Source organism: Pogona vitticeps, chromosome 4 (assembly GCF_051106095.1).
Source record: "Pogona vitticeps strain Pit_001003342236 chromosome 4, PviZW2.1, whole genome shotgun sequence".
Taxonomy (NCBI): Eukaryota; Metazoa; Chordata; class Lepidosauria; order Squamata; family Agamidae; genus Pogona; species Pogona vitticeps.
Window position 1 is genome coordinate 140,549,450 of NC_135786.1, and position 13,331 is coordinate 140,562,780.

The following is a 13,331-nucleotide window of genomic DNA, read 5'->3' on the forward strand; positions in this document are numbered from 1 at the left end:
GTATGTGTTTGGTTGTATGTTTTATTGTATGTACCTCTTTGGAAGCCGCCCAGAGTGGTCAACTAGACCAGATGGGCGGGATAAAAATCAAAGAAATGAATAAATAAGAGGGAAGCCTGAGGATAGTGGTGGCAACCAAGGTCACTGTCTGCAAAGTAAAACATTTTGATGTTTTGAAAGCCCTGTGAACGCTACACTATGCCTTCTGAAAACACACATATAGGAGCACACTGTAAAAATGGCAAATATATGGTCCAAAGGCCTTCAGACTGAATAAAGCAGTAGATATTAATTTGATGGGCATCAGTTTTCTCAATTTATACTGGTATATATGCTAAGAACTCATGATTATTATTATCTGACTACGCAGAATTGACCAAGACTCCTTGACTCAGTCTAATATTACTTTAGACAATTAAATGATTAAAAACAATAACAGGTTCAAAGCATATACAACATTTCACAAGTCCAGGCAAGTAGTTGTGCTGATGCAGAGATGAAAAAAATAATTAGGGATGCCACAGAATTGCATAGTTATGATTTTTTTTTAAAGTGGCCATTAAGGAGGGTGTGTAACTTTTGAAATTTGTGACAAGATTTACTTCACATTAAAGGAACGTGAAATGTATTTCATCTATTTTTTCTTTAGCATAAACCAATTAACTTTATGATAAGGGCAAATTTATACTTTACATGCGGAGATATGTAACATCAGTCTGATACCTCTCTTGAAAATGAAAATGGACAGATGGCTGGAACTGGAGAGGCCACCACCTACTCTTTTGTCTTTCCATATTGTCCCAGCAATGGTTTCTACAGTCCACCCACAAGGGTGCAAATGGAGCTAACCCTGCACTTAAATCTGGAGTTTTGTAAAACCATGCTTGCAGACTGCAGTTCGCAGAATCCCCCAGCCAGCTGGTTGTGAGGATTTCTTGAGCCACAGTCCAAACAGTAACTTTTCCAAGTTCTGCTTCAATCTCAACTGAGTGAGAGTGAAGGCAACTTTGAGTCTATTTGTATGTGTGTGTTCTGTGCTGTGAAGTCAGAACCAACTTACACCCCAACCCTGATAACGGCTTTCAAGGGTGACCCAGGGTCACCTAGAATTTCTTCGCCATAAAACCTTTCCTTTGGCTTCTCAATGTATTACAATTTTGAAACAAACACTTCAACTCACACCATGGCTGCCTCTCCCTGGTACTCACCAATAGCGACAGACTGTTGCAAGTAATGCTATTGATAGAACTCAAAAGGCATGTGGCAACATTGCACCTGTCAGTCTGGGATATCCCTTGATGCTTTTGAATTGTGGTGCTGGAGGAGGCTTTTGAGAGTCCCCGGGACTGCAAGGAGATCAAACCTATCAATTCTGAAGGAAGTCAACCCTGAGTGCTCACTGGAAGGACAGATCCTGAAGCTGAGGCTCCAATACTTTGGCCATCTCATGAGAAGAGAAGACTCTCTGGAAAAGACCCTGATGTTAGGAAAGTGCGAAGGCAAGAGGAGAAGGGGACGACAGAGGCCGAGATGGTTGGACAGTGTCATCGAAGCTACCAACATGCATTTGAGCCAACTCCGGGAGGCAGTGGAAGACAGGAGGGCCTGGCATGCTCTGGTCCATGAGGTCATGAAGAGTCAGACACGACTAAACAACAAAGCAACTTCAACTATTGCTCAGCAAAATTAAAAATGGAAGAAAGGAATTTTTGGAGTAGATACATAAACATAAACTATGCTCAAAACAAAAGGACAATTGTGTTTTTAAACTTGGTTGTCTAGAGTCTGCTTTAGTTTATTACTATTACTAATATTTACTCAATACATCTGGAGTAATCATAACTATTTCTGCTATCTTGGGTTTTTATCAGTTTGCAGCTTAAGCGTTGCCACTGACTATATTACATCACTTTTGGACAAACCTGACTTTTGAAATGAAATGAAATGAAAGATAGTAATCTCCCTTCCTGATTGTGACCTTATTCTGTATGTTTTTTTTTTCCCTAGGTTTATATGCTCTGGAAATGTTTCCGTTTCTTAGCAGGAAGAATCCTTGGTTGTGGTTTACTCAACTGTTACCTATCTTGTTTGCTTATGTTCATCAAATGAGAATTCATTTATAGTGACCCTAATAGGGTTTTCATGGTAAGTGAGATATTTAAGGAATGGTTTTGCCAGTTCCACACCTCCACTGAATTTTCATAGCTGAGTGGGGATTTGGAATCTTGAGTCCTAGTCCATTAACTCTGTCAACAACACCATACTGTACTTGGTATATCTTATCTAATCAACAGTTATTATTGAATGCATGCTAGGCAATGCATCTGCCAGTCCACGGATACCAGAGAGCCCATTAAGTCCAGCGTATGTACTAAAAAAATAATATGACGGGTAATGAAAAGAGGACTTGGGGCTATCACGGTTCCCACTTCTGATTGCTGATTACATCTGAACCTTCTGCTTAGATCAAACTGGTCTAAAGTTTCAAATGTTCTCAGACCTTTTGCTGGACCCCACATCTACACCACCACCCAAAAAAAATTTACACAAGAAAATAAGCTTTGCCTTGTGGTGGTGGTGGGGAGTTGGGTTAACTTTTTCCTAATTCTTATATATGGCAAAGCAACATAAAAGGAAAAGTATTGTGGTGCCTCGATGTCTAACAGATTTATTTCAGTGTGGGCTTTTGTAGATTAAAATTGACTTCCTCAGACAAAATTAATGAAATACTTAGGTACAGGCTTTTATTCAAGTTTACATTGTGGGGTGGGGCACTAAAAGGGGACACAAGCACAAAATATGAAATTTCAAAGTGATAATAGCATTATTAACATCTGCAATTAACTTAGTGTTGATTACAGAAACATCCTGGCCAGGGTTAGAGTGATTAGCTGTCTCCCAGTTAAGTTTGAAGTAAGAAGATGTTGATTCAGGAAGAAACTTGGTGTTTTTTAAAATCAACTTCATACAAAATATCTTGCTTATAAACAAGATTGCAAAAAAAAACCCCTGCTTATTCATACACACAGTGAACTAAAAAGACTTGAACATTATTTAAGCCTAAAAAATACAGTGGGTTTACTTCTTATGCTGGTAGTATCAACTTACCCGTATTTTTCGCTCCATAAGACGCACCTTTGCATAAGACGCACCAATTTTTTAGGAGAAGAAAACAAGAAAATATAATCTGTTTTCTTCGCTCCATAAGACACACAGACTTTCCACCCCCCTGTTTTGTGGGGAAAAAGTGTGTCTTATGGTGCGAAAAATACGGTAACTTTCTATGTTTCATATTTTTAAGCTTCCATTGATTATGGATCGCCACCAAAGCTGTATCCCCCAAGGGTGATAGATGTGAGCAACAGTAGAAATCTCATATTTTTAGTTTGGGAAAAGATGATGCTCACACACTGCAATCTTAGCCTTACAGAATGCCTTCCCAATAAAATTATCAGTGTCTTCAGGAATCAAGTTGAAACAGATTGTCTGGTGAAGTGTCAAAGCGGGTGGAAATAATGTGGTTTGTTGGTAATTGGAGACTTCTACACATTTTAACACAAGCTGTGGTGGTAAGTGTGAGAATGTGAAGTATTTATAGGTGGCTTCTTCTGTCGTCTTTATTGCAGCAACAACTGCAATAGTTAAAGTTACCCTAACTGTATGTGACTCATTTGGATGATCATGAGAACACATCTCTCCATAGATAGGAATTTGTTCTGGACCAGAATGAATTATTTTGCTAGTTAATCAGCCAATAATGTGTAAGGCTATATCCACACGAAAAGCTCAGATCAAATAGTTCTCCCCCAGCCATATAAGCTTAGATGCAGAAAAGAGAACTTGGAATCTCAAACTGAGCATTCTCACTGAACACCTCAGTAACTGTTCGGGGAAAACTATGCCTTGGAAAGGGGCCTAAGGTAACTGTGTTTAGTACACATGCCTATTGAAGGTAGAGCTACTGAGCTCTTCCAAACTACTTTGGCATTCTAGGAAATGATGCATAGGAAATCAGTTACATTTCTTAATGAGAGGTGTTAAACTGAACAATTGTTGCTGTTTTTGTTTGGAGAGAAGCAATATTATTTCCAAGACTTGTTCTCATTAGGAATAAACTGTGCTGTCCTTTGAGATCGGGTCGAGAATCGATTCACCATTTTCCCAATCGGAGGTCTATTAAGAAGCTCACAAGGGGAAAAGATGCTGAATTCTTTTTCCTTCTTTCATCTGAAAACTGCAGTGCCCTCTGGTGGCTCTTGCATTTTAGACTGTGCTGTTGGCTTCAGCGCATAGGAATTGTAACTTTCTCTCCATTAAATCTACCTTTCCAGCTCCCTCGGCAATATTTTCCAAAGTTTTCCTTTTTGTTACAATTACAATGACAGGCTGAACTGGATAATTCATGTGTAGAAGGCCCTAACAGAGGGGCATGCAAATGCAGAAAGGCTGATTACATGAGCGGCAATGCAGTTCTCTGGCTGGGTGCAATTCAAAGTTACACACATTCTGTCCCTCCTTCATCTTAGGGGGCAATGTGTGTACAATAAATGCAGAACAGAGTGATCAAATGTTAACCCAAAAATGGTATTCAGCTTCTCCTTTCTGGGTAAAACTGAATCTGTCAGCTTTAATTTAAATTAATTGGCATTCCAGTACTGACCACACCTTTATATGGCTTTTAGGACTGAGATTTAATTGCTGCAGTGTTGCCACTCCCAGGACGTTGATGAGGATAATGATGAAGATTCTAATAACGTTTCCTGGTTTTACACATAATGTTCTCCCTGTTAATTTCTCTGAAAGAGATGACTGCAGACTTTACAATTAGTGGGTGGTTGTGTTCTGTATGAACAGTTCTTCAGTTATTGTCTTATTGTGATCCAACCTAAGATTATTTTCATAGGTGATCTTTAAGGATAACTTCTGTACTTAAGATTAGCTGGATGACAAACTAAAGGATGCCCTGAAAACCCTGTTTGACTAATGGAGTTATCGACAGATATGCTGGCAGAAGAACACCATAGAAATATCGAGGATATTGTGCTGTGGACTAAACCGCAGAAGCCTGTGCTGCAGGGTCAGAAGACCAGCAGTCGTAAGATCGAATCCACGCAACGGAGTGAGCTCCCGTCGCTTTGTCCCAGCTCCTCGCCAACCTAGCAGTTCAAAAGCATGCAAATGTGAGTAGATAAATAGGTACCACCTCGGTGGGAAGGTAAAACGGTGTCCCCTAGTCACGCTGGCCACGTGACAACAGAAACTGTCTTCGGACGGGCACTGGCTCTATGGCTTGAAAAGCGGGATGAGCGCCGCCCCCTAGAGTCGAACATGACTGAACTAAAAATGTTAAGGGGAACCTTTACCTAAGATATTCTAAAAGCATTAACAGTCACCCCCTACCTCCTAATGCATCGCTGTGGGCCTATCTTGATGATATCATGGATTGCCTGGGTGAGTTTTACTGAGAGACTTTTGAAAATGGCCATCTGCCAGTTCATGTTTGCTGGTTAAAAAAGACTTCAGGAGCAACCTGCTCCATGCATCAATTTGCTCCTATTCCCCTCTAGTACTGGACTGATTAACCACCAATAACAAATCAACACAAAAACATATTTATAATAGTGCAGTTTGGAGCTGCTTTTGCAGCAGGGCAGGAAATAGGTAGGCTCATGGGGTGAAGAACGGGACAAAGAAATTAGGAGAAGAGGGAAATGAAGGACACTGAATGTGTGATGCAGGGAGAACTTTTGCCATTTCCATTCACTGTGTGGACAGAGGTCTTTTATCAGGAGTCCAGGAGTAAAAGACCACATAGTTGTGGATCTGCTGAACAAATGCTGCTTCTGGAATCTGTGAGGAAGTGGTACAGGCAGTGCAGAACAACCAGCACAAATGGTTGAGTTCTATGTTAAATCTGGCAAAATTGAATAAGAGAAGCAGCTGGAAATGAGGGGAAAGATTGGCTAGAATTCTGCTTACACATTGAGGCTTGCTGAAACACATCAGGCCAATCTTCCCTTCCTCCTCCTTCTGCGGTTAACACAAAACAGCAGGTTGTGTTTCTTGGACATAAATTATATGAAATTGTTTAATATACTCCATCAAACTATTATCCATTAACTTCTTAAATAATAATAGTAACTGCATGCCATCAAGCTGATTCCAACTTATGGCGACCCACTTCAAAGTTTTCTATACAGCAAGTACATGAAAGTCTGAGGGCGCTCAGGAATCATGTAGCTGTCCAAGACCTCATAGGCTGGCTGTTATCTTGGAGGTGCGATGGGAAAGTAAACTCTTGACCATGGTCTCCACAGGCAATTACACAACACAGTGAGTTATTCACCAGCTCCACTTTGTTAAACCAGTGTGCTATATTCTGAGAGGTGAAACTGAGTCCACTTATCTTCATTAATTTGAATAACCATTTTGCTGGGCTTACCAAACTATCTACTATCCTATAAACCCTGTGTTTTGAACTGGATAAGGGAATGGATTACGTTGGAGGACCAAAGACTTTTAAAGCTGGAAGGACATGACCTGATATTAGGATGGCGTGTACATACATATATAGTATGGCAAGGGTAAAGATCAAACAACTTTTTTTTTTTAGCATATTGTAAGGAAAGCACTATATCAGGTTTCCAGGAACAAATGTATTTTAAAACTCCCAGTTTGGGTAGCACCGCTGGAAGCATTTACTCAGCTTTCTTTAATGCTGGAAGAACGGAGATATACATATAAAGACCTATTAACTAAAGAGCAACAATTAAAATAATATACAGGAGCTGGAGGAGATGGGTCTGCAGAAAGACTGGTGGACAATGTTAAAATTAGAACCAAGGTTTTAAAAAGACAAAATGTTTTCATGAGGGGAAGGTACAGGTGGATGAGTTATGGATTTATACTAATGATAATATACAAAAGAGTATGATTTTTGTTAGAATATAATTTGGAGGACGAAAGGGTGAAAACAGTGATGATTAAATGGGCATGAAATTTTGGTTATAATATATATATAGATGACTGGAGTCGAAAGTGGAATGAGAACTATAAATGGCTCAAACCAGTAAACTTAAGAGAAAATGTTTTAAAGATGTTTTATAGATGACATTTTACACCTGTAAAACTGTTTAAAAAATTATTAGATATCACAGAAATAGAAAGATTTTCAGAGACATTACGTGAGAACCTGAGAACATACATTAAAGAAAGCTGGAAAATATTTTATGATTGGGCCAAGAAACAGATAAGAGTAGAGAATATAGTATAGGTTATGGATTCTAGTATTGTATCACAGCCATGTAGTCAAGAGTATACAGTGGTGCCTTGATTTATGACCACAATGTGTTCCAGAAGATGGACGTAACTCGAAATGGTTGTAAGTCGAAGCACCATTTCCCATTGAAATGCATTGGAATGTGATTAACCTGTTCCTGAAGAAAAAAAACCCCAAATAAAATAAAAATAAAACACTGCAAGCCCCATAAGAATGCGCTGGGGCTGCAAACAAACAAACAAACCAACAAACAACAGAGCAAGCCCTGAAGGTGCTGGGGCTTAAAAAACAACAACCCCAAACCAAAAATAAGCAACGGAGCAAACGCCATCGGAAGATGCTGGGGCTGCAAAAAAAAAAAAAAAAAATCACCAAAAAAACACAAAACAACACAGCACAGAAACATAACACCCCCCCAGCCCAAACCCACCCTGCAAAACCCACCCAGAACAGTTTTTAAAAAGCAGAACCTTACCTTATCAGGCAGTCCCAAGCCTCCTCCAACGCACTCACTCTAACTGTCGGGACAAAAGAGCTACAAAGAAGCAGCCTCTTCGCCTATCAATGGTTAGCAAATTTGAATTCCCCGCCTTTTTTCCCTGCCTGTATGGAAGTGAGAGCTGGACCATAAAAAAAAGCAGACCGCCGAAGAATTGATGCCTTTGAGTTGTGGTGCTGGAGGAGGATTTTGAGAGTCCCCTGGACTGCAAGGAGAACAAACCTATCAATTCTAAAGGAAATGAAGCCTGAGTGCTCACAGGAAGGACAGATCCTAAAGCCGAGGCTCCAATACTTTGGCCATCTCATGAGAAGAGAAGACTCCTTGGAAAAGACCTTGATGTTAGGAAAGTGTGAAGGCAAGAAGAAAATGGGACAACAGAGGATGAGATGGTTGGACAGTGTCACCGAAGCAACCAACATGAATTTGACACAACTCTGGGAGGCAGTGGAAGATAGGAGGGCCTGGCGTGCTCTGGTCCATGGGGTCACAAAGAGTCAGACACAACTAAACGATGACAATTTAGCCCAAACTCAAGCCATGAGTGTGTGTGTGTGTTTAGTCGTTTAGTCGTTCATGGATTGCTGCCTTGTTGTGGCGAAGGGGCTTGAGTAACTCAGAGAAGCTATGGGCTATGCCGTGCAGGGACACCCAAGACGGACAGGACATAGTGGAGAGTTCCGACTAAACGCAATCCACCTGGAGTAGGAAATGGCAAGCCACTCCAGTATCTTTGCCAAGAACGCCCCATGATCAGAAACAAAAGGCTAAAAGATATGACGCTGGAAGATGGGCCCCTCAGGTCGGAAGGTGTCCAACATGCTACTGGGGAAGAGTGGAGGACAAGTACAAGTAGCTCCAGAGCTAATGAAGTGGTTGGGCCAAAGCCGAAAGGACGCTCAGCTGTGGACGTGCCTGGAAGTGAAAGGAAAGTCCAATGCTGTAAAGAAAAATACTGCATAGGAACCTGGAATGTAAGATCTATGAACCTTGGGAAGCTGGAGGTGGTCAAACAGGAGATGGCAAGAATAAACATTGACATCCTGGGCATCAGTGAACTAAAATGGACAGGAATGGGCGAATTCAGCTCAGATGATTATCATATCTACTACTGTGGGCAAGAATCCCGTAGAAGGAATGGAGTAGCCCTCATAGTCAACAAAAGAGTGGGAAAAGCTGTAATGGGATACAATCTCAAAAATGATAGAATGATGTCAATACGAATCCAAGGCAGACCATTCAACATCACAATAATCCAAGTTTATGCACCAACCAGCATTGCTGAGGAGACTGAAATTGAACAATTCTATGAAGATTTACAACACCTTCTAGAACTGACACCAAAGAAAGATGTTCTTCTCATTCTAGGGGACTGGAATGCTAAAGTAATCTCCATGAGTAATCTCCCCTTAATGGGTGTGAACTACTTTCTCCTGGTGTTTACATAATACAGTATCCCATATCAGTAGACCAGCTCTTGGAAATGTTTATTCTAAGACAGTTTTCCACAGAAATTAACCACTTGGCTAAACCAAATCCTTGATTAAGAGGTGAAATAAATTCTGATTAATTCTCCAAACTTGATTTCTCCACACTCTTCTATCCTAATTGTTTCTGATCCTTAATATGTCACTGCCTTATGAATAGGAATCATACAACGAATCATATATGTATTCCAGACTCAAGCACTGTTCGTTCTGTTCCTCATCTTCTTAGATTTAATATCACATATTTATCCCAAGTCAAGACAAATATGTCATTATTTATGATCTCATCCTCGTTGGATTCTAAATTCTAATTGGATCTTGTCTGCTTTCATCATAATTAATAAACCTCATAATATCTAGTGAACGTGCCCCTCCTTGCTGGAAGGTAGGTCACTACCAGCATCATCCCCTTCTTTAGTTAAATATATTCATTTGCTACTCTCCTACCATTAAAAACCACTGGTTTTTCTTTTAATATAGTAATTAGAGATGGGAGTATCTGTATACGAATACCCCTGCACAGGTGGAGATAATGGGGTTCGACCTGGCAGAGAGGCTTGTTGTCCTACCTCCTGCCAGGCGTGGCTTGGCGAGCGCAGTCTCCGGGAGCAATAGGACAGCAGTGCTGACCCCACGGCATTCATTAGTTGACCATCCAGCCCCATGGGGCCAGACCCCCATTACAGTATCTCCACCTGTGCTGGGATATTCATATTCATATATGAATACCCCCATCTCTAATAGTAATAATTTATTGTTTTAGCTTCTAATATAGATTCTTTTAATACTGCAAGCTGTCATGGATCCTTTTTAGATGTAAAGTGGTAAACAAACAAATAAATGTATCTTTCTCTCCTGAGGATTCTTTTCCCTATTTCTTTCCTCTTTTTCCTCATGTCCTCTTGTAAGCTCTCCATAAGCATCTGTTTGAACACTCAATGGACAGAATGCTAGGGCCTTTGTACTGACCCTGTACATACAAAAAGTGATAAAGGAGGCACTTTCTTTGTCTTCAGACTTAGGGAAAGGCAAATGATCCTTGCTTGAGGTGAAACGTGATAACTGAAGCTCCTTTAATAAGTTTTCAGCCTCCATTTTGAGACATTAATTCAGGCTGCAATGACAATGTACCCCCACCATTAGCTTTCTGCTGTTTGATTTGTAGCCTATCATCTGCTTCCTTTCACTTTCAGTGATCAATAGGCTGCGGATTGATTTTGAATCACTGTCCACACAATCTCCTCACAGTGTGTTCCATATTTCAGCCCACTGCTCTTCCTCCCTCCCTCCCTCTGCCAGTCTTTTTATGGTTTGCTTTAAAAATTACTTTTCCATATAAGTGATCTAGCGCTGTCACAATCCCCACATGGCCCCTGTTTGTTTCACCAAAGAACTCATGCTATGTGCCCCTCAGCTGCCACCAGTTGATTACATCTACAATACTGTTTTCCTGAAAATAAGACAGGGTCTTATATTAAATTTTGCTCCAAAAACGCGTTGGGACTTATTTTCAGAGGATATTTTCATCTTGACATATCTTGCATATTGTAGTGATATTGTTTATGATATATGCAGTAACGCAGAGCTCAGCATGTTACATTGTAAAGGAACTTGTTCGCACTACTGTACTCATTACTCTTTGGAGCCAAGTTGTTCTTATTGCAAATCATTTGGTGTGTTGTGTGCCCAGAGTACTATACAACATACAGGTCATTGTAAGCCTGGCTATTTTCATGGGCATTTGCTGCTTCTTGTTCAACTGGAAGGGGCTTGTGTCAGGATCGCTAAATTGAGTATCCTACTCTGGGGCCGGGGGGGGGGGGAATGTGTAGTCTGTATTATTAAACTGCAGACCACCAAGAGGCGGTATATAAGCAGCACACTTTGTTTGTTGGAAACAATTTCGCTTGCATCTCTCCCCCCCCCCTTTTTTCCTTGTGTCTGTCATGTGTGATTGACTATACAGGTGGAAAGGAGCAGCGGTGGGTCTGTGATCCTCCGGTGACATTGCCAGTGGGACATCTTTTTCTTCTTCAGTTTTTGGACCAATGATATACCGCTGACTTGATACAACCACGTGTGGAACTGCAGTGCTTATCTGACATAGCACTAAATGGGAAACGCATAATAAGAAAATCATTTGAAGGAGAGACAAGGGGGTTACTTATAACCAGGTACCCCCTCCTTCTGCAGCGATCGATTTTTCGGTTGCCGTAGTGCCTCCCAATTAATTCTCTGGCGGTATTATGTGGGTCACTGGGCCACCCTCGCCTTCTTGTCGTGCGCCTCTGAGCGATCGCAATTGCATGGTCTCGGGAGCGCTCCCCTGCAAAGAACGCGCTCTGTGACGTTTCCCCGGCCGGGCGTCCGTTGAAACAGTGACGCGCCGGAACCTCCAGGGGGAGCCCGCGGGAAAGCCACCCCCGCCCACTCCGGGCCCCGGCTGTGGGAGCGAGCTGGGCCCGCTCCGTGCCGCTTCTTTCGGCCTCCTCTCTATCGTGCGCTCTCCGACGCTCGCCCGCTTCTCCGCCTCACCCCCTCACCCGCCTGCGCGGCCGGCCTGCGTCACCCGGACAAGATGGAGACCGCCGAGGAAGGTAACGGCCTGGCCGCCGACTGGCTTTCCCAGCGGAGGACGGGGGGGGGGGGAGCCGAGGGAGAGTCCGTGTGTGCGTGGGGGGGGGAAGGGAGGGGAGAGAAATGGGGTCACTTTTCTCGGGCCGCCTTTGTGGAGCTCCCGCGGGGCGCCTGGTTTCCCTTTTTCCGCCTGGGGCCTGTTGGGGCGCCTCCGTCTGTCGCTCAGCTGCTGTAGGAATAAATATATGGTGTGTCAGAGTGCGGGGGGGGGGCTTCCTGGTGCACCTTTGAGGGAGAGGAAGGGCAAGGCCTTGGGTGTGTACGTGCGGTTAGACGGGTCGACAGGTATGTTTGTACCTGTTCGGGTACGTCGTTGTAGGTCTGCTCCATGGAGGGGTTCAAACGGGAAGGTAAACAGGGTGTGTGGGCGTGAGAATTGATGTACGTTGAAGTGTTTCGTGGGTGCCGGAGGGGGGTGGCTGGGTCAGAACTTAAATGGGGTCAGCTCAGTTCAAAGCCCCGTACAGTATAGCCCAGGAGGGTTGTGTGTATATTTGTGTAAGTTTGGGGGTTGCTTCGTGTAGAGCTGGGTTGCAGTGCCTGACGGATGGAATTGGTCACTAGTTCAGGATTTGGAGGCCAAACCTGGGTGGCTGTGGGGTGGAGGGAAGGTGTGTGCCCTGGGGTTGGATAGAAGTAGGTTAAGAGCATTGCAGATGGTGTGAATGAACCAGCGGCCACCCTCCTCTCCTTGCTGTATTTGTTATGTAACCTTTCAGAGAGGTGTAACCTTTCAGACAGTAAAAAAGTAGTAGCAGGGAGAGGAATTAGTGTGGCCTCCTGATTTTTGTTGTCCTTTAGTAGAAGGGGTGTGTGTGTGTCCCTTGGCGTGCATGCATGGAGTAATTCACTAGGTAAACATTCTTGGACCATTTTCCAAAACAGATTTTTGTGTTGAGGATAATCTACGAAACACTGATATTAATCTGTTAGCCTTTAAAATGTCTCAACTCCTGTTTTTAGTTTCTTATACACTACTCAGTTTCTTACACTCATTTTAAAAAGCTTCCAAATCAGTAAGGGTTTGAGTGCTTTACTAAAACAACACATTCATTCGTATTTTGGCATGAGCTTTTACAGCTGGAAGACTACTTCATCAGAAGACTAGTGTTAGAATAAAGTGTTAGTGTTTCAGATGCCCCATAGATATACAGAAAGGTACTGGAAACTGAGACTTGCCTGCTTTGAGCAGCATGGACCGTAACTTGAATGCACATTAAAAAAATCTTATACAGTAATAAAAATAGTTATTTCTGTTCACCATTTGAACTGTACAGTGTTAATTGTGCTGTGCAGATTTAACATGAATTCTTTGAGTGAAGATATTAGCCTAGTTTCTGCCTGTGTGTATTATAACTGAGATTTGTTAACTGTAGATTGATACTTTGGACCAGCAGTCTGCAACCTTTTTAACCCTGCGGACTGGTTG

General features: G+C 42.2%; 1 protein-coding gene across 1 annotated transcript in view; it reads left to right on the plus strand.

Annotated features, from left to right (window-relative positions):
* Positions 1–11,647: 11,647 nt before the first annotated feature.
* The window catches only part of MARCHF6 (membrane associated ring-CH-type finger 6), a 57,379-nt gene continuing 55,695 nt past the window's right edge, over positions 11,648–13,331 (plus strand). The window contains exon 1 of the mRNA XM_072998481.2: positions 11,648–11,862. Within this exon, the coding sequence (XP_072854582.1) occupies positions 11,844–11,862 (19 nt within the window). The 5' untranslated portion in view covers positions 11,648–11,843. The remainder of the gene's footprint in view (positions 11,863–13,331) is intronic.